We start from the raw sequence: 27076 nt of genomic DNA on the forward strand, positions 1-27076 counted from the left end.
ACCGTGCTGCGTAACAAATTGCCCCAAAACTTAAAATGCCAAGCATCAATGCCTTATGGTTTCCGTGGGTCAGGAATTCAGGAGCAGTGTAGCCAGCTGCCTGTGGTTTTGGTATCTCTCATGAGGCCATTGATCAAGATGTCAGCTGGGGCTGTGATCATCTGAAGGCTCAGTTGGGGCTGGAGGATCCACCTCAAGCTCGCCCATGTGGCTGTTGGCAGGATTCATATTCCTTACTACGTGGGCCTCTACAGGGCTGCTTGAGTACCCTCACAATGTGGCAGCTGGCTTCCTGGAATTAGTGATCTGAGAGAGTAAGGAGGAAGCCACATGTCTTTTATGACCCAGCCTCAGAAATTACTTGTCCCTTCTGCCATGTTCTACCCATTAGAAGCCAGGGATTTGGGACTTTCCTGGGGGTCCAGTGGTTAGGACTCCATGCTTCCGCTGCAGGGGGCACGGACAGGGTCAGTCCCTGCTCAGGGAACTAAGATCCTGCAAGCTGCATGGCATGGCCATAAAAAATAATGAAGCCAAGAACTCGATCCAGTTCATACTCAAAACGGAGAGAGAGGAATTAAACTCCACCTTGTGAAAAAACAGGTGTCCAAGAAATATGTGGCCAGATGGATAGATGTTTTTTGTTTTAATTTCAGGCCTTTCAAGCAAGGGAGAGGCTTCTTAAGAATATATTTGTTTGTTTGTTCGGCTCTGCCAGTCCTTGTTGCAACGCGCAGGGTCTTTACTTGGGGCTCCTAAATTCTTAGTTGTGGCTTGTAGGATCTAGTTCCTCGACCAGGGATCAACCCCAGGCCCCCCGCGCCCCCCCACTTTGGGAGTCCAGAGTCTCAGCCCCTGGACCACCAGGGAAGTCCTGTGGACACATTTTTAAAGTACCAGGCAGTATAGGGGACAGGAAAATGTGGAATTCATTTATACCAAAACAGGATGAAGTGAGACTTTGCAGCAGCTTTGCCTTGTGGAGGTCTCAGCCTCACTTTGATGAGAGGTTCGTTAAGAAACCAGGTGCTAGCTGGGTGATCTCAGGCAAGTTACTCAGCCTCTCTGAGACTCAGTTTTCCCACATACAAAATGGAAATAATGCTGCATTTGCTATCTATGTTTACAAATTGTTCTGAGGGATTCATCAGGATACTGCGTGCTAAATTGCTTCTGTCATGTCCAACTCTTTGCAACCCCGTGGGCTGTAGCCTGCCAGGCTTCTCTGTCCATGGGATTCTCCAGGCAAGAAAACTGGAGTGGGTTGCCATGCCCTCCTCCAGGGGATCTTCCCAATCCAGGAATTGAACCCGCATCTCCTACATCTCCTACACTGGCAGGCAGGTTCTTTACCACGAGGAACACCTGGGAAGCCCCAACCAGGATGTTACATATGGATAAAGTACTTAGCCCAGATAGCTACTTAATACTTTAAAGATGTTCCTTTTATCATTTTAATGAACCAAATGATCTCTTTAGTGATTCACGCTAAATTGAGGGAGAGACTTTGGATCTGTGGGAGAGGCCAGCAGGGCTGAGGGTTTGAGGGGCCAAAGCTGAGTGAGAACCAGACATGACGGTTAGGTTTTGAAAGTCGAGACTCAGGAGAGGCCCAGGATGGACTGGCTGCGCCTGCATGATACGCACTGCCCATGGGGCGGACCGGGGGCTTCCCAGGTGGCTCCGTGGGTAAAGAATCCACCTGCAATGTGGGAGACACGAGTTCGATCCCTGGGTCGGGACGACCCCTGGAGGAGGAGGGTGTGGCGACCCCCTCCAGTATTCTTGCCTGGAGAATCCCGTGGACGGAGGAGCCTGGGGGGCTGCAGTCCATGGGGTCGCACAGAGTCAGGCAGGACCGCAGAAAACTGAGCACACCCATGCGGTGGGTGGACAGAGGCCAGCGGCCTCCAGATCGCGGGGTCCCTGCTCAGACGGGCCTCACTTGTCCCTCCTGTGTTTTGATAGAGAAATGGGACGCCTTCATAAAGGAAACCGAGGACATCAACACTCTGCGGGAGTGCGTGCAGATCCTGTTTAACAGCAGATATGGTGAGTGGGCGGCGCGGGCCGCGGGGTGGCCCCGGCAGCGTGCTGAGCAGCTCATTATGTGGCAATCACTCGTGTTCCCCGACATGACAGCAGGAGCCATATGCTGGTTCCCGCGCACCGTCAACGCGAATGTCATCTCCTGTCTGGGGAGGGGGTGGTTGTGTCAATATTTCCCTTCCAGATTCCCCGGGTGGGGGCGGGGAGACTGATGGCATAGCCCCAGACTGACTCACCTGTGGGAGGCAGGCCGGAAGCATGGTGGGGCGACTGCCCATCTAGGGTACCATCCAGAGAAATGTTTGTCGGCCTGGCATGCCCACAAGTTCCCCGTTGCACCGTGCCATATCCCGTCACCTCATTTCTGCCCCCTTCCTGGCGTGCCGCCTGCCCAGGGAGCCCTTTGCAGGTTTTTCGGACCAGACTCCTTACTTGTTCTTCAAAACTCAGTCTGGACCCTCAAAACCCTGATGGTTTCCTCTCTGTTCCGTGTCGCATGCTTGATGCACCATGTCTGTATCTGTCCCCGTGAGGGGCCCGGGCAGCCCTGGCCCCTCGGTATCCCCGGCACCCAGGCCAGAGCTGGGCTCAGAGCACATGTCAGCTCATAGTATTCCGGGCAACAGACACAGGTGGTAACCGGGGCTAGGGTGGGGGGGTCTCCCACATGATGGTGCTTCAGCCAAGCGTGCAGGGCAGCCACTGGTTGGCTCGGAGGCAGGGGCCAGACCTGTAAACTCACGCTGAGTCCTGGGATCCCCAAGTCACCTCCCCCACCTGGTCCCCTTTGTCCCATCAGCAGTCCTGTATCACCCTCACTGATGGGCTCAGCCTCCCTGGAGCTCTGCCTGTGAGCCCCACGCTGATCAGATGCAGCGTGGGCCTGGCCAGGGTGGGATGAGGTGACGCACGTACCCCCAGATCACTTGGCTCGCAGCTGTGGTGTCACTGAACTCACCGGCATCGTGCAGCCGCCTGGGGGGTGGTCCCTCTGCATGAGGAGACTGGGGGAGGGGGCACCACCCAGAGCCACAGGGACAGAGAGGAGGGTCCGGGGCCTGGGGAACTGCTGCAGCTGTGGGATTGGGGAGAGCACTGCCCTGGGAGTCCACAGCCACTTGCCAGGTGCCCTGGAGTTGCCCGGTCCTCCCTAACCTTGACCTCACCATAACCAGACCAGCCCCAAATCAAGACGGCTCCACTGCCCTCCCTCCCCTCCTTGCTGTTGTTCAGTCACTAAGTCGTGTCCGACTCTTTTGCGGCCCCACGGACTGTAGCCCTCCAGGCTCCTCTGTCCATGGGATTCTCCAGGCAAGAATACTGAAGTGGGTTGCCATTTCCTTCTCCAGGGGATCTTCCTGACCCAGGGATCAAACCCGAGTCTCCTTCTGGCAGGTGGATTCATGACCGCTGAGCCACCTGGCTGGCTCCTCTCCCCCGCTGCTTGGCTGAAAAAAAAAACCCTCTTTCTCTGCTCACAACACTTCTGACAACAGAAATCAGTGTTTTCCATGCCACGCAACCCTGTGAATACCAGCTGGGGGCCCTACATCTTGTTTTAATTCTGACCCTAACTCCCCATAGTTACAGACGCAACCCCCCACCGCAGATTAAGGGCTCAGTCCCCCAAGACCGCACCCCTACTTCAGACACCATTCACAAGTAATGGGTCCCCAGCGTACCCACACTTCTGTCCAACTTGTCTACCCATCTGCAGTTCCCACGACCCCCTCCAGGGGTTTGGCAGTTTGCCAGAAGGATTCCCAGGTGGCTCAGCGGTGAGGCATCCACCTGCCAGTACAGGAGGCGCAGGAGATACGGGTTTGATCCCTGGGTCGGGGAGATCCCCTGGAGGAGAAATGGGAGCACTCCAGTATTATCACAGAGAAGCCTGGTGGGCTATAGTCCATGTGATCTCAAAGAGTCGGACACAACTGAAGCGACTAAGTATACACACACACTCACACACACACACACACGCACACATATACACGCACACCAGAGTTGAAGATCACATGTGTCCTTACTATATCGCATATCGCACTTGCTTCTTTTCTTTTTTAAAAAAATTTAGTTTTATTTATTTATTTTGTCTGTGCTGGGTCTTTGTTGCTGCACAGGCTTTTCTGTAGTTGCGAGGCTTGGGGGCTGCTCTCTAGATGTGGTGTGTGGGCTTCTCATTGTGGTGGCTTCTCTTGTTGCGGAGCACAGGCTCTAGGACACAGACCCAGTAGTGGGGCATGGGCTTAGTTGCCCCAAGGCGTGTGGGATCTTCCCACATTAAGGACTGAACCCATGTCTCCTGCATTGGCAGGTGGATTCTTCACCAGTGAACCATCAGGGAAGCCCTCTTTCTTCCCTTCATTTTTGTTCTCACTCACTGACCTGTTGGCTCACTTCTCAGTAATGCGTTTTGAGCCCTCGACCTTGTGTCGGGCACTCAGACCAGCTCTGGTCTCAAGGTGCTTCAGCATGTGCCTAAAGATGTGTCTGCGGTGGTACGCGGTGGTATACTGTAGTACGTGCTGGAGTGTAGTAGCATGCAGGGGTGGGGGGCCTTAGAAAGGGAGGATGATTCAGAGCCAGGCTTGGGGAGTCAGGGGTGGCTTCCTGGAGGAGGTGTTCTTTGATCCACCCTGGGGCTGGGGAGACTTGAATCACGTGGGCTTGGTGGGCTGGTGTGTTGGGGTGGGGCTGAGCGAGGCCAGGTACTGCAGAGGGCTCTCAGCAACTGAATTTCCCCCCTTCCTCCGCAGGCAGGTGTGAGCTGGATGGGGGAGCAGGGAGAGGATAGCTGGTGAAGGCTGGCTCCATCTGCAGTGGGTGGGTTCTGCCCTCACCACATGGGCACAGCCGCTGCCAGTCTTTAGCCTGTTGTGTGTGCTGGATGTTTCCAGAATGTTGCGCCTGTCCCCAAGGCCAGTACCTGGGCCCACCACCATGGCCAAACCCAAGGAGGAGTGTTGGGGTTGAAGTGGTTGAGACCTTGCCCCCGCTCAGGCCAGGGCTCCCTCTGAGCTGTCCCTTTGGCTCCCCAGGGGAGAAGCTGCCCCCTGTGAGTATTGGGAGACCCTCTGGGTGGGTGGGGACGTTGTCTGGATGCCTGAAGCATCCCACAGACCCAGGACTTGCAGATCTTGCTCCTGGTTCTCGCCCCTGCCATTTCAGCTCCCAACTCTGGGCGAAGTGGGCCAGTGATGGGGCTGGGGGTGCAAAGAGAAAAAAACAAAAGGAATGAGGGGACCCCAGCCTTCAGGAAGCCTCAACGTCTCTACCACTGAGGAGAGGTTGAAGCGACACAAGGGTTCAAGGACTGTACGTGGGGGCTCCATCCTCCCCTTCCAAGCAGTCGGCAGCTGGGGCTTCTGCGAACCAGGTCTCTGTCCAGGCTGGTGGCAGGACAGGCCCAGTAAGTCAGATGAACCCAAGCGGAGTTGGATTCACATGGACTCGAAAAACCCAAGAACCCATCACTCAAGTACCAAGGCTGGGGGGTGGCTGGTGATGCTCGGGAACCGGTGGCAATGTGGGGAGAGAGAGAAATGGTTTGACAGCTGCTGAGATTTCGAGGGTTTAATTAGACAACGAGCCAAGTGTGATCTTCACAGTGGGATCTGGCTGCCAAAGCCGCCAACGCAGACCTGGGCTGCGTCAACAGAGAAACAGTCTTGGCGGCGCCCCAGGGAGTGTCCCGGACAGGGACTCTGTCCTGCCCGGGTCCCAGCGTTTCTGACAGCAGGGAAGGCAGCCCAGGTCTGGGCTGGCACTTGTCTGGATGCAGATGAAGCCTGGCGTGACCCGAGGAGCCAGGCCAGGATGGCGGGCGGCCTGAGGGGCAGAGGGCAGCTGGCAGGGCCTTGGGACAGGCTGGAGACACCCTTGGGCAAGGCACGAGTGAAGTGGACAGCCGGCCCAGCTTTGTCTCCCAGGCTTTGGGGCCCCATGATAGCACCATCAAGCACATACTAGGCATTCAAAACTACTGGGTGAGAGAATAAATGGAAAGGAGGAGCTAAGTGACTTCCCTGATGGCCCAGTGGTTAAGAATCCACCTTGCAATTCAGGGAACATGGGTTTGATCCCTGGTTGGGGAACTAAGGTCCCACATGCCATGGAGCAGCTAAGCCCGCACATGTCAACTACTGAGCCCACGCATCACAAGGAAAGATCCTGCTTGCCACAACTGAGACCTGATGCAGTCAAATTAATTAATTAATTTTTAAAAATACTAAAAAAGAGCAGAAAGGAGAAGCTGGGGTGTGTGAATGACCGAAATGGCAGGACCACACCAAACAGTCGGAAAGAAAAGAGCAAGGAACCGCTTCCCAAGCTCAGATTCCATCTACACTGCTGTTGGCAAAGCTGTCAGCTTCCAGCAGCATCTCATCTATGTCACTGACGAGTGAGCAGCGTACTGGGCCCCTCCCTGGAGGAAAGGGCATACCTGTATGACTGGAAGCATCTTGCCAAGAGCCCAGCATGAGCCTGGAAGCTTCCTGAAGCCGCTCATTGACTCCCAGATACACAGGGAGCAGCTACTGTGTGCCCTGCCCTAGACAGTGAACCAACGCGCAGATAAATGTGTTTGTAACGTCAGGTTATGATAAATGTGGGATGAAAAACAAAGGGTAGGCTAGGGAGGGATGGGAGGGCTGCTCTAGGCTGGTAAGGTGACAGCTGAGAGGACGCTTTAGTGGGGAGAGGGAGGGAAGGAAGGCTATTGTGATCCAGAAGAGTGTCTGAGGAGACAGAAGAGCAGGTGCAAAGGCCCTGGGGTGAGTGTGTGCCTGGCGCGTTAGGGAAGCAACAGGGAGGCTGGAGAGGGACTTCCCTGGTGGTCCAGTGATTAGGACTCCACCCTGCAATTCAGGGGACACGGGTTCAGTCCCTGATCGGGGAACTAAGATCTCACATGGCGAAAAAAAGAGAAAGCTGGGGAGACTGGGACGAGCAAGCAGAGAGCGGTGAAAGGGGGGAGATCAGGTCAGAGGTTCTGGTCACACAGGGCTTTGTGGGACTTTGGCTGCTGCTGAGTGAGATGGGAGACTATGGGCATTTTTTAAAGGGCAGAGTGACATATTTCAGGAGGATCGCCTCTGGCTGCTGTGTGGCCAGAGTGGTTGGTACGCCTGGGAGGTGGGAGGCGGTGATGACCAGGCCCTGGGGCCCCGCACGTCCCACGGCCTCCACCCCGCGTTCAGCCTTGACGTTGCCCTTCCAGCGGAAGCCCTGGGCCTGGACCACATGGTCCCCGTCCCCTACAGGAAGATCGCCTGCGACCCGGAGGCCGTGGAGATCGTGGGCATCCCAGACAAGATCCCCTTCAAGCGCCCCTGCACCTACGGAGTCCCCAAGCTGAAGCGGATCCTGGAGGAGCGGCACAGCATCCACTTTGTCATTAAGAGGTAGGGGTCGGGGAGCAGGGGAGCCTGGGCTCGGGGTACCGGGGTGGCAGACCTGGGCAGGGGGGAACAACAGGCATGAAGCGGGGCCCTCGGGTGGTAACAAGGGGGTGGGGTGATTGAAGGGATTCCCTGACAGTTGTGTGGCCTCCTCCTCCTGGCCTCTTCTGAGAATGAAGTGGAAAAATGGAGCCACAGTGCTTGGCCCAAGTGGGCACTTGCTAAGTTTTTAGAGGTGTTTTCCTGCCCCTAAAGAAGACCCGAGGGTTTCATGGTGGTGCAGTGGTGAAGAATCCAACTGCCGACGCAGGAGACGCAGGTTCCATCCCTGGGTCAGGAAGATATCCTGGAGGAGAAAATGGCAACCCACTCCAGTATTCTTGCCTGGGAAATCCCATGGACAGAGGAGCCTGGCGGGCTACAGTCTGTGGGGTCACAGAAGAGATGGACCCGACTGTGTCTCTAAACAGCAGCAGTGAAGACAAGCTGAGGCCTTTGCCCTTAACTGCCTTCAGAGGGGAGACCCCCCTGAGCTCTGGTGGGATGGGCCAGCCTCGCCTTCTGCGCCTCCCATTGGGTGGCCCTGCCTGCTGGTACTTTGTCTGCCTTTCCTGCTCTTCCACGGGATCAGTTTCCCTGGTTTAGATGGGTGGGAGAGGGCAGGCACGATGGACTCCAGAACGGCAGCCCCTGCCTCCTAGACCTAGACCTACCCCTCACCCCTCCACCCCCGATCCCTGCCTTGTCTCCCAAATCCCGCAGAGGACCCCACCCTCACACCCGGCTCAACTCACTGCCGAGCCAGCATCTCCAGGCAAGGCCAGCCTTCCTGGGATGCTTCCTCCTAAATAGTTAGAGATGATAGGGAGGGGGCCAGAGGCCATTCTGTCCAGCCCCTTGCCTCCAGTGGCACTGATTGCATTGGCCCCCTCCCAGGCGTCTGTTCCGGGAGCTCTCTGGGGGCGCGCTCCCACCATGCGTGTGGACTCACGTGCCTGCTTGCACGTTTGACGCGCTAGACTGTAAGCTGGGGCTGTGGCTCATTGCCGAATCCCCAGCACCCACAGCAGTCCCTGGTATGTGCGAGATGCCAGTACCTATCTGTGGAACAGATGGATGGATGGATGGAAGTGCTTGTCCAAATTTGGACTCGTGCCATCTGATTTCTTAGAGTGTAGGAAATAAAGAGTCATGGGAGAAAGGAAAAATGGTGGTGGAGGGGGGCTGAATACCTGTTGAAGGTGGTCAGGGGGCCTCTGAAGGTCCCATAGGTTAAGCCAGACCTGGAGGCTGAGAATGGCCACCCGCACCCAGCTGGGCAGTATCTGGGCATAAGAATTGACCTCAGTGAGCAGCCCAGACACCCGGGGTTCCAGAGGGTGGGGATTGTCTTTGAGAGCATGGAATTGTTCTGGAACTTTGGGAAAGACCTCTGTAGGGTTGCTGGATGCCAGCCTGGCTGCTGGGGGAGACTAGTGTGAGTTGGTGGCTGTGGCCTCAGGCTTGGTTGGCATGACACGCGGAGGGAGAGAAGTGGTTGGATTGGGGATCAAATCTGAGCGGTGATGCCGATGGCGTGTGCTGGTGGGTGGACCATGGAAATGAGATGGGGGGCAGGAAAGAAGGATCACCCCCACATGGCTGCTTGAGTTCATCTTGGAGATGCTCAGGAGATGAAATTTTCAGAAGCCCCACTGAGAGGTCAGAAGCTCAGGTCTGAGTTGGAGACAAAAATCTGAGAGTTGCAGACTTCCCTGGTGGTCCAGTGGTTAAGACTTCATGCTCCCAGTGCAGGGGGCTTGGGTTCAATCCCTGGTGAGGGAACTAAGATCCCTCATGCCGCGCAGCATGGCCAAAAAAAAAAAACTATAAGAAATCTCGAGAGTTGGCAGTGTGGTCCAGGAAGGGATCACAGGGCAGAGGAGAGAAATAGAAGTGAGACGAGAAGAGGGCCCACATTGGACCCTGGGATCCCCGTGTTAGAGGCTGGGGTTGGGAAGAGGAGGGGTCACCAGCAGAGGAGGCTGAGCATGGCCCAGAGCTGGGCAGGCATCTCGCTGCCACTGCGGGTGGTGACTCTGAAAGCCAGCTCTAACGGTGGGGGACCCCCTCTCAGAACCCTTCACCATGTGACCGCTCCCAGGGTGCCACGCTGTCGTCTGTCAGCCACCTCCATACACACCTCGGTTTCTCTCCACCTTCGTTCCTGGTTCTCTGAGCTCCTGCCGCCTCACCTGTCTCCATCCTTTGCTGAAACCCTTCCCTCTGCCTGGCGCTGCTCCCCACCCTCCTTCCCACCTGTCTTGTCTTTCAAGGCTCCCTTTCCTGCCTGGAAGCCGTCCCCTGTCCTCACTCAGAAAGAACTTACCCCTCCGGCAGCAGGTGGCTTCTTCCCCCCATCAGTGCCCCCACCACCTGCCGTCACATGGTGGCAGGGGGACCACCTCTGAGCCGCCTCTTGTGCCCTTTGAACCCCTTCCCTGGGGCGGGGATCCCACTTGATAAATCACTCTGGAGGTGAATTGAAATCAAGCGCCCTTCTTTCAGGAAGTGCCTACTGTTGTCTAGCTTAAATCTCTCTTGCTGCTGCCTGGGTCCTTTGCCTTCAGTTGACTCCTGGTAGCGAGGGAGGAAATGGCAACCCACTCCAGTGTTCTTGCCTGGAGAATCCCAGGGACGGGGGAGCCTGGTGGGCTGCCGTCTATGGGATCGCACAGAGTTGGACACGACTGAAGCAACATAGCAGCAGCAGCAGCAGCAGCGAGGGAGGTGGGGCAGAAAGCAGCAAGGACATCCCTGTGACCCCTTACATGCCTGACCGTGGTATTTGCGTCCTCGCTGTGACACAAATAACTCACCTTCATCTCCCTCTATCCAAACTGTAGTTTGTTTAATCCTTCACTAGTATTTGCCAGGCGCCTCCTGAAGGCTGAGCCCTTCACTGAGCTCTACTGAGGACCTCATGAAACAACAGGCACAGTCCTCACCTGCCCCCAGGAGTGATGGTCACTCCTGTGATGAGTCCTGGGAGAATCAAAACAACATGTTTCCAGGTACAGACTTGGTGGCATCAGAGCAGCAAGCCTGTGGGACTTCCTGGAGGAGGAGGCTTGGAATCAGGCAGACCGGGTTTGAAATCACACGCTGTGTGATAACCTTGAATAGCACTTCTCTTCTAAGCCTCAGTGTCTTCATTTGTAAAAACAGAGATAATGGTGCCCGCACCCCCCACTGACATAGTCCAGTGGCTAAGACTGCGCTCCCAACACAGGGGGCCCGGGTTTGATCCTTGGTCAGGGAACTAGATCCCACATGCCACAAGTAAGAATTTGCTTGCACAACTAAAGATCCCACATGCCGCTAATAAGTCCCGGCCCAGCCAAATAAATATTTTTTTTAAAAAGTGATGCCCCACCTTTCAGGTTCTTCTCATCCTAAAATGAGGAGGTGGACCTAACGTACCTGGCCTGTAGTAGCTGCTCAGCAAACACAAGGCCTTTCCCTTGACCTCATCTCCCTCCATATAAAAGAGTACTTGAGCGTATCAGTGCCGACAACCTAAGTTTGAATGGCCCTACCGTTTCCCAGCTGTGTGTCCTTGGGCAAGTTCCTGAACTGCTCCATGCCTCACTTGCCTCATCTGTAAAATGGGGCCGATGATTGTTCAAGCCTCATAACACTGATTGGAGACTAAATGGATGTGAGTAAAGGGCTTAGGGGCTTCCCACATCAGACCTTCTCCCTGTCATCTGCCCGCTGCCTCCAGTTCTACCAGGAACTGCAGGCCGAGGTCTCAAGCCCCCTCCCCTGTGCTCCCTGATAAGGAAATGTGACCATAGATCATAAAACCACCATTAATGCTGGCGGCCTCCCATTGCCGGGTGGGGCTGAGGAAGTGGTTCGGAGAAGAAGGCAGGTGTCCCCAGAATTCCTCCCTGCAGCTGCTGCTCAGCCTCGGGGACCCCGACAAGCATGAGCCTCCAGGGGCATCGGAGGAGCCGAGGCCTCTCAGAATAAGAGAAGGCATCTTGCTTGGGGGCTCACTGCCCCAGCCATCCAGGCTCTGCCCTGTGTCACCAACCTTTTTGTCTCTGTTTGAATTTCCCTCTGGGTCCACCTTGGGCACTGTTGGGTCCCATGGTATTTCAACTCATACATCTGTTCCTTTTGGGGGCTTCCCTGGTGGCTCAGAGGGTAAAGAATCCACCTGCAATGCAGGAGACCCGGGTTCGACCCCTGGGTCGGGAAGATTCCCCTGTAGAGGGGCATGGCAACCCACTCCAGTGTTCTTTTTTTTTTTGATAGTGAAAATATATTTTATTTTTTAATACAATAGCTGCCAGCAAATATATTGGTTCCAGAGAGAGAAAAGAAAATACAAGCATTCTACAATAAGCTTTCATTTTCCTTTTCAAGTAATTTTAAAAAATGCTTCAATTCTGTTCAAGTTTATGATTTGGGGGAGTTGAAATTTTTTTCCATAATAAAAGTATAATTTTGAAAGCCCCAACCTTGGTAATTTGTAAAGGATGGGATAAAAATGATGATACAGTATAATAATGAATGTTTCCCTCTCTCTGAATCAAATACTGATTATAACCAGTGTAAGAAATTGGTTAATCAATACATTTGATGAAATGTGTATCAAAATGTTCATGAAAAAATACACTTCTATTTCTTCTCATTTTTACCATGTAGATATTTTCTAAATGGATTATTTTAAATGCACAGAAATAAAAGCTATCTACACGCAGCTCTAAAGAGATTCAAAACAACAGAAGTAAATGTGCCTAAATTCTAAAGTCAAACAAATGAGTGTAAGAATAAATGTCAGAAACCTCTTCATTGTATACAGATTGCTCAAGGGTTTAAAGATAGTTGTATAAGCCAAAGTTACCAAGAAATAAAATCTTGTATGAATTTTATCACAAAAGTCAACAATCTTGGTAAAAGGAAATAACAGAACTATACAGAAAATCCACATCTATATTTTTTTTAAAAGGGAGAAGTTATATCAACTGAAATAGTAGACAGCCTTCCAAATGTTGAACACAAAAATTTCTCAAAATCCCTTGGAAACTATAAGATCTTCCATTCAGACTCTTATCTTATTTAAGTTTTCATGGTAGTTCATGTAGTGTATGGGTTGTTGTATTAGAAATAATCTGATATTATTTCTACAACTACTGAATCATTCCCCTCTTCATTTAAACCCCTTTTGTTTCACTCCAGTGTTCTTGCCTGGAGAATCCCATGGACGGAGGAGCCTGGCGGGCTATACAGTCCGTGGGGCTGCAAAGAGTCAGATACGACTGAGCCCCTAACATACACACACGTCCCTTCATTTGTCCCATGTCGCCTCTGCAGCCTGAGTTTAGTACCCAAGGCCCTGGCCCCTTGTCCAGCCACTCCATGGCACACAGGCTGTACTGCAGCCGCCCCCTGCCCCCCGACCAGCTGCGTGAAGCTCCTCAGCCTGCTGGGGGCCACTCTGGTAGGGGCTGGGAGCAAAGCAGACAGAACAGCAGCCCTGGAGGCAGGCAGCTAGCCTTGCCGACCTTTACTCCATCCTGTTTCCTGGAATAAGAATTCCAGGTGTCTTATCAGAATGACTCAGGAGTCCCTGCGTGGCCCCTGGGTCATCAGCCATCCCCGCTGCAGTCCGCTCTCTGTGTGCTGATGGAGTGATCTAAGGGTGCCGTGCCCTCCTGGAGGCTCCCTTTGCCCATGGGGTAGAGACCACCTGCCTGGGCACAGCGCTGCAGGCTGGTCACCTCCCCTGGGACACCTCCAGCTGGCCACGTGTAACTGCCAGCCCTCCCCCATGTCTCTACCTGGCCCACCTCTGGCCTCTCACCTGAGCTCCTCATCCTCAACTCCAGGAAGTCTTTTCCGATCCCCTCCCTGCTTGGGTCCTGTAGGCTTCTGAGACACCCCTGAGAGGTCCCATGCGTCACCCTACGAGGCTACAATCTGGAACAAGCCCAGCCTGTGCTGGGGGATCGGGATCTCCCGTCGCTGAGACGCGGGTGTTGGTGGGTAAAGGGTGTGGAGCCCTGGGGGAAAGAGGTGTGAGTTATCCAGCAACTGTGGCCAAGGAGAACTGGGGTTCTGTAGGAAGCCCCCCCCCACGCCCCCGGGTGTCGCGATGAATAGGTTGGACCCTCTGGGACCCCCAGGACCTGGCCAATCGATGCCTCCCCTGACTGTGGAGAAATGGTTTGGGGTGTTTGGCTGTTGGCGGTTATCTGGCTCCTCTGGACCGTGCCCTTTCCTGCCCCAAACGCGGCCAACCTGGTGCCCAGGTCTGCAGCTGCAGCCTGCGTGTGGGACTAGAGTGACCGTCACAGAGGGGGCCTGAGCCCGCTCCCCTCTCATGCCCGTCTCTCCTCTCTCCCCAGGATGTTCGACGAGCGAATTTTCACAGGTATGTGTGGGGACTGTCCAGTTTGTTCTAAAGCCACCAAGCTGATGCCCCTGAGTGCCTGAGCTGCCATGACACCAGACCCTGGTGTGGGAAGGGAGCCTGGGGGTGGCTTCTGCATTCTGGGGCAGACATGGGGGCCCCCAGCTCCCAGGTGCAGACAGACCATCAGGACACCCAGCCCCAGATATTGTCAAATGCGAACATGTGAGAGGTACTGTCCTCAGCTGTTAGCATTTTTAACTTTTAGTTTTCAATAGTCTCTTAAGTGGGTTCTGTTCTTTTCCCTGAAGTCCAGCTAGTGAACTCCGGGGTCTGGATGCAAACCCAAGTGCCCAGGCCTTGAGCAGTGGGCGGGTCGCCTCTCACGAAAAAGAGGTGGGCTCTGCTGGGTACTGCAAAGGGAGCTCGCATCTTGGGGTGCAATATATCTGGGTCCCTACCTCCCCCCAGCTTTGTGACCTTGGGCAAGGTCAGATGGGCCTCAGTTTCCACATCTGTGAAATGGTAAGAGCTCCGTCCTCTGGGTTGGTGCTCTGGGTTCCTGGGATAACTAAATGTAGAGGGTGGTCCTGGGGTGCAGCCTTGGGAAGACTCAGCCCCTTTCCCAAGGGCTCCCTGAGCCCCAGTAGCACATGTGCGGTCAGGGTGGTCATTTCCAGCTTCTCCTTCCTGCCCAGTCCTCTGAGATCCTTGCCATCCTTACTCCTCGTCCCAGGAGGGGTCTCTCTCCCTGGACCCCTTCCCAGTTTGGCTGGATATGGAGACCACAGGGAGGGGCGGAGGCCAGGCCACACATGAGGGGTGCCCCCCAGCAACTGCCCCCAGGCCGCCCCCCCCAGGCCGAGAAGGCTGGCGAGCCTCCTGCCTGACCACCCTGCCCCTCCCTGGCTCTCCCCACCAGGGAACAAGTTTACCAAAGACCCCACGAAGCTGGAGCCGGCCAGCCCGCCAGAGGACGCCTCTACGGAGGTGGCCCGTGCTGCCGTCCTGGATCTGGCTGGGACCACCCGGTAAGGCCGTCCGCCGTCCCCACCCCACCTCTGCGGGGAGGAGCAGGGACAGGCCGGCTCCCTCCACCTGGACACCCCACACAGGGCCGTTCCACATAGACACCGTGTGCCCCGCCCCACTGCGGGCCCGGGAGACTCTAAAAGGACCCAGAAGGAGCAGAGACTCTGCCGATTTTCTTTCACCCAGAGGACTCTCGTCAACCCTCGGGATCTAAGAAACCTTCCCTGCCACCCAGACTAGACCGGCGTCTGCCCCGCGTGGCCACAAGGCCCTGCACTCTGCTCATGGCCTGGTCACCCTTCACCAATGTCCGCACGGAGGCCCTGGGCTCCTGGGCGCCAGGGATGGGCCATCTGTCCCGGAGTCCACTTGTCTGGTCTGGTTCTGCCCTGACGGTGCTCTGTGAATGAACTGAATCATCCAACCCAGGACCCTCCCCAGCTTCACTTCCCGCCCCCGCCAGAGCCCGCAACCCCCTCCAGGCTGTTGGTTCCTACAGCTCAGTGCCCCCCAGCAAGCCCTGATCACACCCCCACCCCGTGCTAAGCTGTGGGGCTCCCAGACTGGCCAGACCCAGGCCTCAGGAGCTGCCAGCAGGTGGGCAAGGTGGGCGCCTGGTAGGTCACCCCAGGAGAGGGAGCAGGGCCTTGGCCGGGGCAGCCAGGAGACTTGTCCTGGGCGACGGGGCCCTGGGAGTCTTGCTGGGGTGGGAGCCGGTGCGATCAGGGGTGTGTTCTGGATTGGCAGCCACTGAGGCCCCCTGACTGCTCAAAGGGCGAGAACAGGGGGTGATGCCATGTCGTTTCTCGACTTCCTTCCCACAGGTCAGACAAGAGCAGTCTCTCCGAAGACTGCGGGCCAGGTGAGGAGCTGGAACCCACTGCGTGCGTCCGGAGCAGTGGGTGCCTTGGGCAGGAAGCAGGCTCAGACTATGAGCCCGGTTCAGTTCAGTTCAGTCGCTCAGTCATGTCCGACTCTTTGCAACCCCATGGACTGCAGCACGCCAGGCTTCCCTGTCCATCACCAACTCCCAGAGTTTACTCAAACTCATGTCCGTCAAGTCAGTGATGCCATCCAGCCATCTCATCCTCTGTCGTCCCCTTCTCCTCCCCCCATCAGTCTTTCCCGGAGGACTAAGGAATTTCCTCTGCTCACCACTGTCCCCCCTTCCCAGCTGCAGAGCAGGCTGGGGGCCACGGAGGGGCACGTGGGATGTGGTGGCTTTGTGTAGGATTCTACCACTGCCTCCTCGTCCTTGGCAATTCCAGTCTCAGTGGCCAGGTGTATATGCTGCATCTGCCTATAGATCAGACACCAGAGCTGACTTGACTTTCTCTGGCGCTACTAATGAGTCCCAGACAGGGGAGTGTTCAGGAGTGACCTACCTTACCGGGCCAAGTTCGTGCCCCCACATGACCGGATCCCTCATCTCCTCCTCGTTTCGCAGGAACCTCCGGGGAGCTGGGTGGGCTGAGACCCATCAAAATTGAGCCAGAGGATCCAGATATCATCCAGGTCACCGTCCCAGGTAAGGGCTGATCCTGCCGCCCACACCTGAACCTTCAGAGATGGAGCAGCTCCCAAAACGGAGGCCCTGGGACCGCTGCAACCAACACGTCCCCTCCTGGGCTGACCCACTCTGTCTCTCTAGCACCTGCCCTGGCCAAGAAGGTGTCTCCAGGCCACTGTTTCTCGGTCTGGTCTGACCGTGAAAGGGTGCAGCATTCTGGGTGCTTTCTGCAGCCATCCCTGCCCTCTGGGCTGGGAGTCAGGTCTCTGCTCCGACCTTCCTTAAGGTCCCCACAGCCATCACGTCTCTGGCCTGGATTCCCTGGGATTTGCGAGGCAGAGTGGGGAGAAGCAAAGGTCATCAGAGGGACTTCCCTGGTGGCCCAGTGGTTACAACTCCACACTGCCAGTGCAGGGGACACAGGTTCAATCCCTGGTCAGGAAACTATGGTCCTATATGCCAAACAGCCAAAAAGTAAATAGAATGGAAAGAATTTTTAAAAAAAAAGAAAATAGAGAAGGTCGTTGAAATAAGATTTGAGTTTGACTCCAGACCTGGATCCCTCTGGGCCTTAGTTTCCACGTCTGTGAAGTGGGGCATGTCCTTGGCCTCTGGAGGGTCAGTATGGGGGTAAATCCAGGGCTCCGGGCCCCTTGGGCTCCCGCTGACCCCTGGCACAGCTACCCTCCCAGAGTCCAAGGGGAGGTTTCCAGTAGGGTCCTGCTCTAGGGGTGTGCAGGGCTGGGGGTCCCTGGGGACCACGGTAGGGTGGGACAGACAGAAGATGCTCTCACCATGTGGAGTTTTGCCTCCAGACCCTTCCCCAGCCTCTGAGGAAATGACAGACTCGATGCCTGGACATCTGCCCTCAGAAGATTCTGGTTACGGGATGGAGATGCTGACTGGTAAGAGACGGGCTGGGCTCCTCTGGTGGCTCACACAGTAAAGAATCCGCCTGCAGCGTGGGAGACCCAGATTCGATCCCTGGGTGGGGAAGATCCCCTGGAGAAGGGAATGGGAACCCACTCCGGTATTCTTGCCTGGGAAATCCCATGGACAGAGGAGCCTGGCAGGCTATGGTGCATGGGGTCACAATGAATCAGACACGACTGAGCAACTAACAGGAACAGAAAAGAGATGGGCTGGAACCCACCTCCCTGGGATTTTTCTGGGTATTGACTGCCCCCCTTAGAAGAAACTCAGTATATGCCTGACTCCCCCAGCCAGGCTAGGTTCCTTTCTGAAAACTTGAACTAGGCTCTGAGTTATATTCAGCTTGGTTACTCTGTCTTTCCCAGGAGCTCCCATGTGGATAAATTTGTTCATTTATTCAGTAGCTATTTATCGAGCACCTATTATGTACCAGGTGCCATGCAAAGTGCTGGGGACAGAGCAGTGAACCCAACAGACCGCAAAGCCCCCGCCCTTGTGCTGACATGCCAGTGCAGGAAGACAGACAGTAAGCAAAGCAATAGGGAAATAGGGAAATTCCCTGGCGGTCTAGTGTTTACGGGGCTTCCCTGGTGGCTCCAACAGTAAAGAATCTGCCTGCAGTGTGGGAGACCCTGGTTCGATCTCTGGGTCAGGAAGATCCCCTGGAGGAGGGAATGGGAACCCACTCCCTTGCCTGAAGAATTCCATGCATAGAGGAACCTGTCGGGCTGCAGGCCATGGGGTCGAGAAAAGTCGGACATGACTGAGCACGCACACTCACCCACTCTGACCGTGGGAGCTGAGAATAGATGCTAGACGGCTAGAGAGAAAGACAGACACTTGTGATAATTTAGACAAGAGGAATGATTGGGCAGGTGGAGGTTAGCAGGGGGAGGGTGGAGTTCTCCCCCTGCTGTTTTTCAGAAATGTTCAAAACCACAAAAAGTTGAGAATAATTTAATGAATCTCACACGCTCGGCTCCAACCATTATCAACAGATGTTATCATAGGTAATAAGGAATAAGAATTTGAACTTCCTTAGTGGTGCAGTGGTTAAAACTGCACACTTCCAATTGCGTAGGCTGTGGGTTCAATCCCTGGTCAGGGAACTAAGATCCCACGTGCCATGAGGTATAACCAAAATTTTTTTAATTAAAAAAAAAGAAGTATACATAGTTAACATTTTTGAAAAGTAAGTCATTAGAAAGACAAATAGTAAATTATACGAGGTTTCCAGATATGGTGGAAAATTATATTAGTCCTTAAATGATTTGAGTTTGGAAAACTCTGTAACAAGGGCTGCTGGGCCAGGGCAGGAAACTTTAGGAAGAGGGCTGGAGTTTGTTACCCTTGCGTGTGATGTCAAGTGTGGGCTTGATGGGGGGATGGGGACTGGTGGGGTGGAGGGGGGGTGTTATTAAGGACACTGTGCAAAAGCATAGTAGGTGTATTTCAATGAACAGTGCAAAAAAAAGCTCATCATGTTCAGTGTGAGAAGCAAGTGCAAAAAGATATGGACAATATAGCATTTTTCCAAATTTGAAATGTAAAAATAGTATCGCTAATGTTTTATTAATGTTTTAAAAAATCATGTGCAAATATGACATGCTCACATATATTCATTCCGGCTGGTGGGTCCATGGGGTTGGTTACCATGCTCTGTATGCCTTGCTGCACTTTTTAATTTTCCCCTACCAAAAATAAACAAATGACTAGAAAAATAAATAAGAAGGCTTCCTACGGGCCCAGATGGGTGGTGACAGAATAAAGGCAGAGCGTCTCTGCTGCTCGTCTGCTTCTGTCTTCCCTGTCAGGAAAAACGGGCTGGAAAACAGGAGAGTGACCTGGACCTGGGAGTCCAGAGCAGGAGGAGGTATCGAGGGTCCCCAGGTCTGCTGTGGGTGAATGGGTCTCCAGGTAATACCTGCGATCCGCTGTCTATAGGATGTGAGAAGTCACGGCGGACAAAGATGAGCTGACGACAGACTTGGAGATGAGGTTTTGCCCAAAGCAAAGACAGGTGGACTATGCCTCAGTCCCAGGCACAGTTCTGGGACGGATGTCTACATGGGCGACCGTGAGCCCTCAGAAAGGACGCCGTGTGGGGTCAGCCACAGGAGTGGGTCGACTCATTATGCCATCAACATTTCCAACTGACCCTGGGCTGGCTGGAGAAGCTCCTTATGACTTTTATAAACAAAAGGGTTTCGACTCTAAACACAGTTTTAAGTAGTGTTTTCAGTTTAAATGAAAGGTAGTTGAGGACTTCCCTGACAGTTCAGTAGTTAAGACTCCCCACTCCCAATGCAAGGGGCACGGGGTTTGACCCCTGATTGGGGAACTGAGATCCCACATGCTACTCAGCACTGCCAAGAAAAAAGAAAAAAGTTATTTGAATTCCAAGCAAGAAAAGGGGGCTTTAGGGGGATCCCAGCCTCCACTGGGGGAAGAGTGTCCTGGAGGGCTCAGTCCCTCCTTGAACATGTATTGGTGAGCCCTTAGGCAGCAAGATTATGCAGATTGCAGATCCCTGGGGAGGAATGGTCCATCCGTCCAAGAAGGATGTTCCCCATGGCCTTGACAGACTGGAACACTGCGCTGAAACGCACAGGAGAAAGTCACAACCCCAGGATGTGTGTTGTGGGTTGCGTTCGCTGGGGACCAGTCTCTGAGATGGAGCCTAGCGTGTGGGGTGTTTTTTAGGGGCTGCCCTGGGGATCAGCACATGGGTAAGGCTGGGGACAGAAGCAGGGGAGGGGACAAGGGAGAAGACAGGAAGCGTGGAGCTGGGGGCTGGGCTGGTGATCCGCCTGGTCACCCTCCATCACTGTTTCCAGGAATTGATGTCATCTCGGAACTGCCTGTCTAGGCGGAGTCAGGTGGGCCCAGCATCCACTGCCCACAACGTACCTGTTTCCCTGACGAAAGTTTAGTCCTAAAGCTCTGGCCCTTTTAAAATCAGGGGCTGAGCAGAGATGAAACCTTCCAGAACCTTCGGGGTTGAGCCCCAAGGCTCCAGCTCGTCTGGTGATCTGAAAAGCAGGCTCCCTTTTTCCCGCACCAAGAGAGTGGGGCCTTGACCACGTCATGGGAGCTCTCCCTGTCACGGGAGTCCCTGCGTCCCTTCTCATCGAGCATCCTCTCCACCAGCTGGCCGAGAGCAGACCTGGGATCCACCTGCTCCACCCCTCCTCCTCGGCCCAGCCTTGTGGGCTGAAAAGGGGCCGTCCAAGGGTTGGCCCCATGTGGAACAGCACCTGGCAACACAGGGCAAGCTTCCTAAGCCGCGGTTCCCTTCCGGTTGTTTCAAGCGTTGAAAATCCCTGTGCCTTCCTCCAGTGCTGGCACCAAAGAGTCGCTGCTGATGGAGGTCCCGCCCCGGCACCCGACTCCTGTCTGCACTTGTATCTCATCTTGCTGCCAAAATCTGTCGTTCTCTTGAGTTTGCAGCCATCCTTCCCACAGGCACAGCTCCCCTCTCCCTGCCTGTGTCCCTCTCCTTCCTGGACACTTGGATCCGACCCACGTATTCCTCTCCCCGGTGCCCCCCAAGGCCAGTCTCCCCCATCCCGCTTACAGCCTAAGCCCTAACCTCCCGTGTTTTTCCCTGTGCCTTGTCTTTGCTGCCAGTTGGACCCACATCTGGGGACAAGGTTGAGTCCTTGCCAGGGCCAAGTCACCTTGTCAGAGGCCCCGGAACGTTATGACCTTAGATAGGTTCACATCCCCATCCCCTTATCCGTCTCCATTTTTAAGATTTTTTTTTATTTGTATACAGATCATTTTAAAACTTTATTGAACTTGTTATAATATTGCTACTGTTTTATGTTTTGGATTTTTGGCCATGAGCCGTGTGGGCGTGCTGATCCAGGATCGAACCCACAACCCCTGCATTGGAAGGCAAAGTCTTAACCACTGGACCCCCAGGGAAGTCCTGTGCCTCTGTCTGTCTTTATGGCGTCACTGCCATCTGACATCACGTGCTGTGTCTGGCGTCACGCCAGGAGGACAGGCGTTGTCTTGTTGCTGCGTTTCCTCTGTTCCTGGAGCAGAGCCTGGAGGCAGTGGAAGGAAGGATGGGGTGGCGTGGGGCTGGTCTCCAGGCCACGCATCCCAAAGGTGTCCGGTCTCGAAAGCTCACGTGGAGGCGAGGGTGGGTGCTTGTACAAAACTGGGGTCCCTGATCCCGTCTCGGGGTCACTGTGCCGTGCTCCGGTCTTGGCCTGCACTCCCTGCCTGTCCGACCTCACTTTGGAGGTGCAGAGATGGTGAATGTGGCTGCATGGCTCCCTCTTCTCTTTCAGACAAAGGCGCCGGCGAGGACCCTCGGCCCGAGGAAAGGCCAGTGGAGGGTGAGGCACTGTCCGCTTCCCACTTCTCTCTCCCTCCCTACCCAGGCCTCCTCCCCTCCCGTGTCCCACAACTCCCTTTTGTCTCTCTCCAGACACTGGGTTTGGGAGTGGGTGTCCTATAGGCTACTTGAATTGGGAGGAGGTTTATAGACCTGTTTTCTAGAACTAGGAGGTATGTGGTCAGAGGTAGGAGCAGCTGTTCCTGGTAAGAGAAATTGTAAGACTTTCTTATTTTGTTTTATATACACCCTACTTCTTTCCAGAAAACTTTTAAGGCTGAGGTCTGAGCTTAGTCTTCCTGAACAAGTCGAACTGAGGCCTGAAAGCACAAAATTGGCTTTGGGTCCAGTAGACATGTTCAGTCTCAGGAACATGGCTCATTCCCAGCTTGCAAAGAGTGGGAGTAGGACAGGCAGGGAGGTCAAGGTGAGGATGGGGCTGTGTCTGCCCCTGGAATGGAATGAGTGGGTGTCAGAGGAGGGGAGTGTCTCTTTCCCAATCCCAAAAGTGGGGAGTGTAACTCTGAAATTTTAACAGATGTCTACTGCCATCTGGTGGCAGCACACTCAATTTGCAGGCTTAGTATACACACACTAGTTAAGTCACTGTGCTTGACTAGACTTTCCCGGTGGCTCAGTGGTAAAGAATCCACCTGCCAATGCAGGAGATGCAGGTTCAATCCCTGGGTCAGGAAGGTCCCCTGGAGAGGAAATGGCAACCCACTTCAGTATTCTTGCCTGAAACATCCCATGGACAGAGGAACCTGGTGGGCTACAGCCCAGGGGGTTACAAAGAGTTGGACATGACTGAGCACACATACATACATACATACATAAGTCACTGTGCTGGTCGAGAGTGACATTCACATAGAAAGTCCCATGGTCATCCTTAGGCCTCAGAACCTTCCATTCAGGCCTGGTGATGCCCTAGACCCGATTTCGCAAGCAGGAACTGTGGACCTGTCTGCAGAGAGGCCACTTCTGAGGAAAGAGGTTATCTGCCATCACCACCCTTCCCCTTTCCAAGGTCTCAGTGTAGGGCATCCTTGGTGGCAGCAGAGCTGGGACACGAGCTGAGAAGCAGGGTCCTGCTGCCGCTGGGGAGGCTCAGCAAACTGCCCTTTGCCTTCCAGACAGTCACGGCGATGTGATCCGGCCTCTGCGGAAGCAGGTGGAGCTGCTTTTCAACACACGATACGGTGAGCGAGGAGCCGGGCAGGGTTGGGGGTATCTGGGTCTCCCTCCAGCTGCCCTGTTATCAGAGGGACTGACCCCCCCGGCCCCCGGCCCAGCTGCTCCCTGAACAGGGAGGAGCCGGGGGGGCTGGGGCACTGTAGGGGCTGCTGCCCAGCCCCCTCCTCAGCTCCAGACATCCCACCTGGGGAGACTGAGGCACTGCTGGAGAACCCCACCCTCTGAAACACAGCACTGCTGTCTCCTCCATCAACACACTCACACTCACGGTCTGCCTTAGCCTCAGTTGGGAGAGGCCACTGTGTCAGCTGTAACTGCCCCTCTGTCCCCCACAGACACCCTCATTCAGGGTTCTCAGGAGGATGCACGCATGGCAAGATCTTTCCTACTAGAAAGGCAGGGGAGAAGCCTACTCTTCATTCAGCCTCTGTGGTTGGCCAGGCGCTGGCAAGGTGCTTCACACACCTTCTCCCATCCCGTCTCACAAAAATCCCTGTGTCCTAATACCCATTTTACAGATGAGGGAAATCGAGGCCTGGGGAAGTGCCATGGCTTGTCTGAGGCCCCCCGACTAGTGAGTGGTAGTGCCTGGCCTGGGCCTCAGATCTCTCCAGTTCACGAGGCATGGTGTTGGGCCACACAGGGGGTTGGGGTTATTTATGGTGGCAGAGGGAGCTTCCAGAGGGCCTTTCTGGCAGCACGGGGACGAGTGGACTTGGGTGGAGCCGATACCAGGTTTCACCAGCTGTCAGTGGTTTCTCCTGCACTGCCAGGGCATGAGGGCGTGGACTGAACGTAAGATTGAGGGTCCCGCTGACTTGGATTCCCATCCCCGGGACCTGAGGGATCCCGGGACCTGAGACAAATCACATCCCCTCTGGGCTCTGGGCTGCTTACCCACAAGACTGAGGCTGACAGTACTTAACCTCTCAGGAGGGTCAGGAAGGTTCAGCTGAGAGCTAAGTTTCAAAAGGGCTCCGGCCCCCCCATGCAGACATGGGAGGTGGGAATCGAGGCTCGTGGCCCCGTAGATCTGGATGGCCCTACAGCAGCCGTATCTCTGCAGCCAAGGCCATTGGCATCTCGGAGCCTGTCAAGGTGCCCTACTCCAAGTTCCTGATGTACCCAGAGGAGCTGTTTGTGGTGGGGCTGCCTGAAGGCATCTCCCTCCGCAGGCCCAACTGCTTTGGGATCGCCAAGCTCCGGAAGATCCTGGAAGCCAGCAACAGCATCCAGTTTGTCATCAAGAGGTAAGGCCCAGCAGGGTCCACAGGAGCCGCTTCAGGCTTGCCCAGCACCAAGGAGAAGTGCCAAGTAGCTGTTTTCCTCTTTAGATTGGGGAAAGCGTTTTTTTTTTGTTTGTTTTTTGTTTTTGATGATAGGGCACTAGATGAAGTTTGGCCTCAATCGTGCAGGTACAAGTTTGCCCAGCCCCAGCCGAGGCCTGAAGGACCTAAAGCAACCAGATTGATGCCTCTCAGTCCCCAGGAGAGCAGTCCCCAGCTTGCCTGGATGTGAGACAGGAATACGCCTACTGGCTCATTCTGAGCATCCTCTGGGGGTTGGAGGCATCAGAACTGACAATACCCCATTTTCCCTGGATTGGAAAATTGGGCATTGGCATTTCAGGTGTCTTCTCTTTCCTCAAGCATCTAGTTTTCATCAGCGAGGACCCAAGGAGCTCCATTGTATCCAGCCTGTGTGCCCAACTGAGATATAAAGTCCCTCTGGAGGAGATGGAGGCAGCTATTGAATTTTTAAAAGAGGAGGGAGGGCCTGGGGGTGACCTGTTTCGCTCTTCTCTGTGTTCCTGGGATGTCTTGTAAACTTAGGTTTGGTTTGGTTGAAAGTAACAAGAAAGGGGATATTTAAAGGTTTGCTCTGCCCATGGGAGTAGATGGCCCCCAAATTTGGAGACTCGGGGTGTCCTTCACGCCTAGAGTGGCAGGTTGGCATTGGGGTGCAGGGCAGGGAGCTCTTGTGGAGCCTGGCTTGCATCAGATTAAGCAGGGAGGGTGGTATTCCAGGTACAGATAGTGGATACGTGATTCTTTCCTTCCACAAATGCACCTTGAGTGCCCACCATGTGCCAGCAGTGATGCATCAGTGAATGCCACTGAGTCCTGCTGTTGAGTTGGCTGACCTCATCAAATAAAATCCCAATATAATATCAGGTAGAGATAAATGCTGTAACGCAGGTTAAAGGGGCAGAGAGGGGCAGGAGGAACCTCTCGATGGAAGGGACATCAGAGCAGAGACCTAATGATGCAAGCCTTGCAGATATCTGGTGGAAGAGCACTGAAGCAGTGGGAATGACAGGTGCCAAGGCCCTGAGGCAGGGACATGCTTGTGCCTCTCAAGTCTAGCAAGGTGCCAGTGTAACTGGTGCGGATTGAGCGAGAGAAGAGTATGAGTGGAGAGACACAAAAGGTAGAAGGAGCTGGATTATACAGGGTCTTGGGCTGGCGTAAAGGGTTTGGATTTTATTTCACATGTAATGAGAACTCACTGGATGGTTTTGAGAAGGGTGGGACCAGTAAGGAGGCTGTACCTGGCCCTGAAGACACAGTGGCATCTTGGACTCAGTAAAGGTGCGGTGGTGAGAAGTCATCAGATTCAGGCAATGTTTTGAAGATGGAGCTGGTAGAATTTGCCAATGTATACGATGTGGGTGTGAGAGGAAGAGGGGCTGAATGACTGAAGGTTGGGGACTGAGCAGCTAGGATGGTGGTGATGCCATTTTCCAAGATGCCGATGATGAGGTTGGAGGTCAAAGTCAAGAGCTGAGGGACTTTCCCTGCAGTCCAGTGGTTGAGACTCCACACTTCTGATGCAGGGGGCACCGGTTTGATCACTGGTCTGGGAACTAAGATTCCATATGCTGCATAGTATGGCCAAAACATTCAAAAAAAAAACAATGTAAGAGTTGGCTCTGACTTTTGTTATGTTTGCGGTGTGGGGGAACCTTGCAGAGAGGGATGGCAGGTGGATTACGGGGCTCAGACACAAGGGAGCGGTCGGGGGGCAGACAGAACGTGGGAAGCTGTCAGCGTCCAGGAGGAACATAACACGTGGGGGCCACTGGCCTCATCCATCTCCTCAGACTGAGAACTGGAAGTACTTGGGTGGCTCCCAGACTCGTGGTTCTGAGTCTGGCTCTTCCTGTTCCTCCCCTTGACCTTGGGCAGGCTGCTCAGGTGTCAGGTGGGGCACACTGTACCGTTTACAGGGTGGCCCTGAAGGTCAAGGCTTAGCAAAGGGCTTGTCACACTCAGTCAAGATGGTTTGGAGTTCTTTGTGGTTTTTTTAGTATCAGGTTTATTGAAGTTTAATGTTACCCTTTTTAAATGTGCAGCTCTTTGATTTTTGGCGAGCTCGTACAGTCACATGACTACCTTCAAAATACAAAGCAGGACTTCCCTGGTGGTCCAGTGGTTAAGACTCCGTGCTGCCAACACAGAGGCCGCAGGTTCGAGCCCTGGTTGGGAAACTAAGATCCCACATGCTCTGTGGCATAAGCAAAAGATTTAAAAAACAAATAAAAAATTTTAAAAAGATACAGAAGCTTCCCTTGTGCCCCTTTGCTGGCTACCCCAGCTCCCGGCAACCATTGATCAGTTTTCTGTTATTTTGCCTTTTCCAGAATGTCATATAAATGGCATCATGCACTGTGCATCTCACTGGGTCTGACTTCTTTCACTCGGCTTTTGAGACTCATCCATGTGGTTGCCAGTATCAGGAGTTCATTTCTTAAAATAAATGTATATATATACACCAGATTTTTAAATGAATTTAAGTAATCCCAGTTTCCTGAATGCCAAGCAGAAAAAATAATTCAAGTAGAAAAGAGTGATTAACTCTGTCCAGTGGGACCTTTGGGATGTTAAGATTAAGGACTAGTTGGGGTGATTGCAGGAGATAATTGGAAGAGAGAGATTGAGCACTTGAATATATTTATTTTATTTTGGTATTCCTCCTTTTAAAAAGTTAGCTAAAAATACTATTGAGAATATTAGTAAAAAAAAAAATAGCCACTTCTTACTAATTTTACTTTTAAAAAGGGTACATTTTTTTTTTTTTAAAGGGTACATTTTGGATGGAGATGTAAATGTTCTGAAATTAGCTTCCCCGATGGTGCTCCTGGTAAAGAAACCCCCTGCCAATGCAGGAGACCTAAGAGATGTGGGTTCAGTCCCTGG

The 27076-nt window shown here is 54.0% G+C and overlaps 1 protein-coding gene across 10 annotated transcripts in view; it reads left to right on the plus strand.

Moving 5' to 3' along the window:
- GTF2IRD1 (GTF2I repeat domain containing 1) overlaps positions 1–27076 on the plus strand; it is a 118581-nt gene that overhangs the window by 52337 nt on the left and 39168 nt on the right. For 8 of the 10 annotated variants that reach the window (XM_027526533.1, XM_027526530.1, XM_027526529.1 and 5 more), the window contains 10 exons: positions 1969–2052; positions 7271–7454; positions 13853–13878; positions 14780–14888; positions 15714–15787; positions 16337–16417; positions 17215–17304; positions 21637–21684; positions 22817–22882; positions 23944–24127. In XM_027526533.1, coding sequence (XP_027382334.1) covers positions 1969–2052; positions 7271–7454; positions 13853–13878; positions 14780–14888; positions 15714–15787; positions 16337–16417; positions 17215–17304; positions 21637–21684; positions 22817–22882; positions 23944–24127 — 946 coding nt within the window. The remainder of the gene's footprint in view (positions 1–1968; positions 2053–7270; positions 7455–13852; positions 13879–14779; positions 14889–15713; positions 15788–16336; positions 16418–17214; positions 17305–21636; positions 21685–22816; positions 22883–23943; positions 24128–27076) is intronic. The other 2 variants (XM_027526526.1, XM_027526535.1) reach the window with 1 other exon arrangement.

This window comes from Bos indicus x Bos taurus, chromosome 25 (assembly GCF_003369695.1).
Source record: "Bos indicus x Bos taurus breed Angus x Brahman F1 hybrid chromosome 25, Bos_hybrid_MaternalHap_v2.0, whole genome shotgun sequence".
Taxonomy (NCBI): Eukaryota; Metazoa; Chordata; class Mammalia; order Artiodactyla; family Bovidae; genus Bos; species Bos indicus x Bos taurus.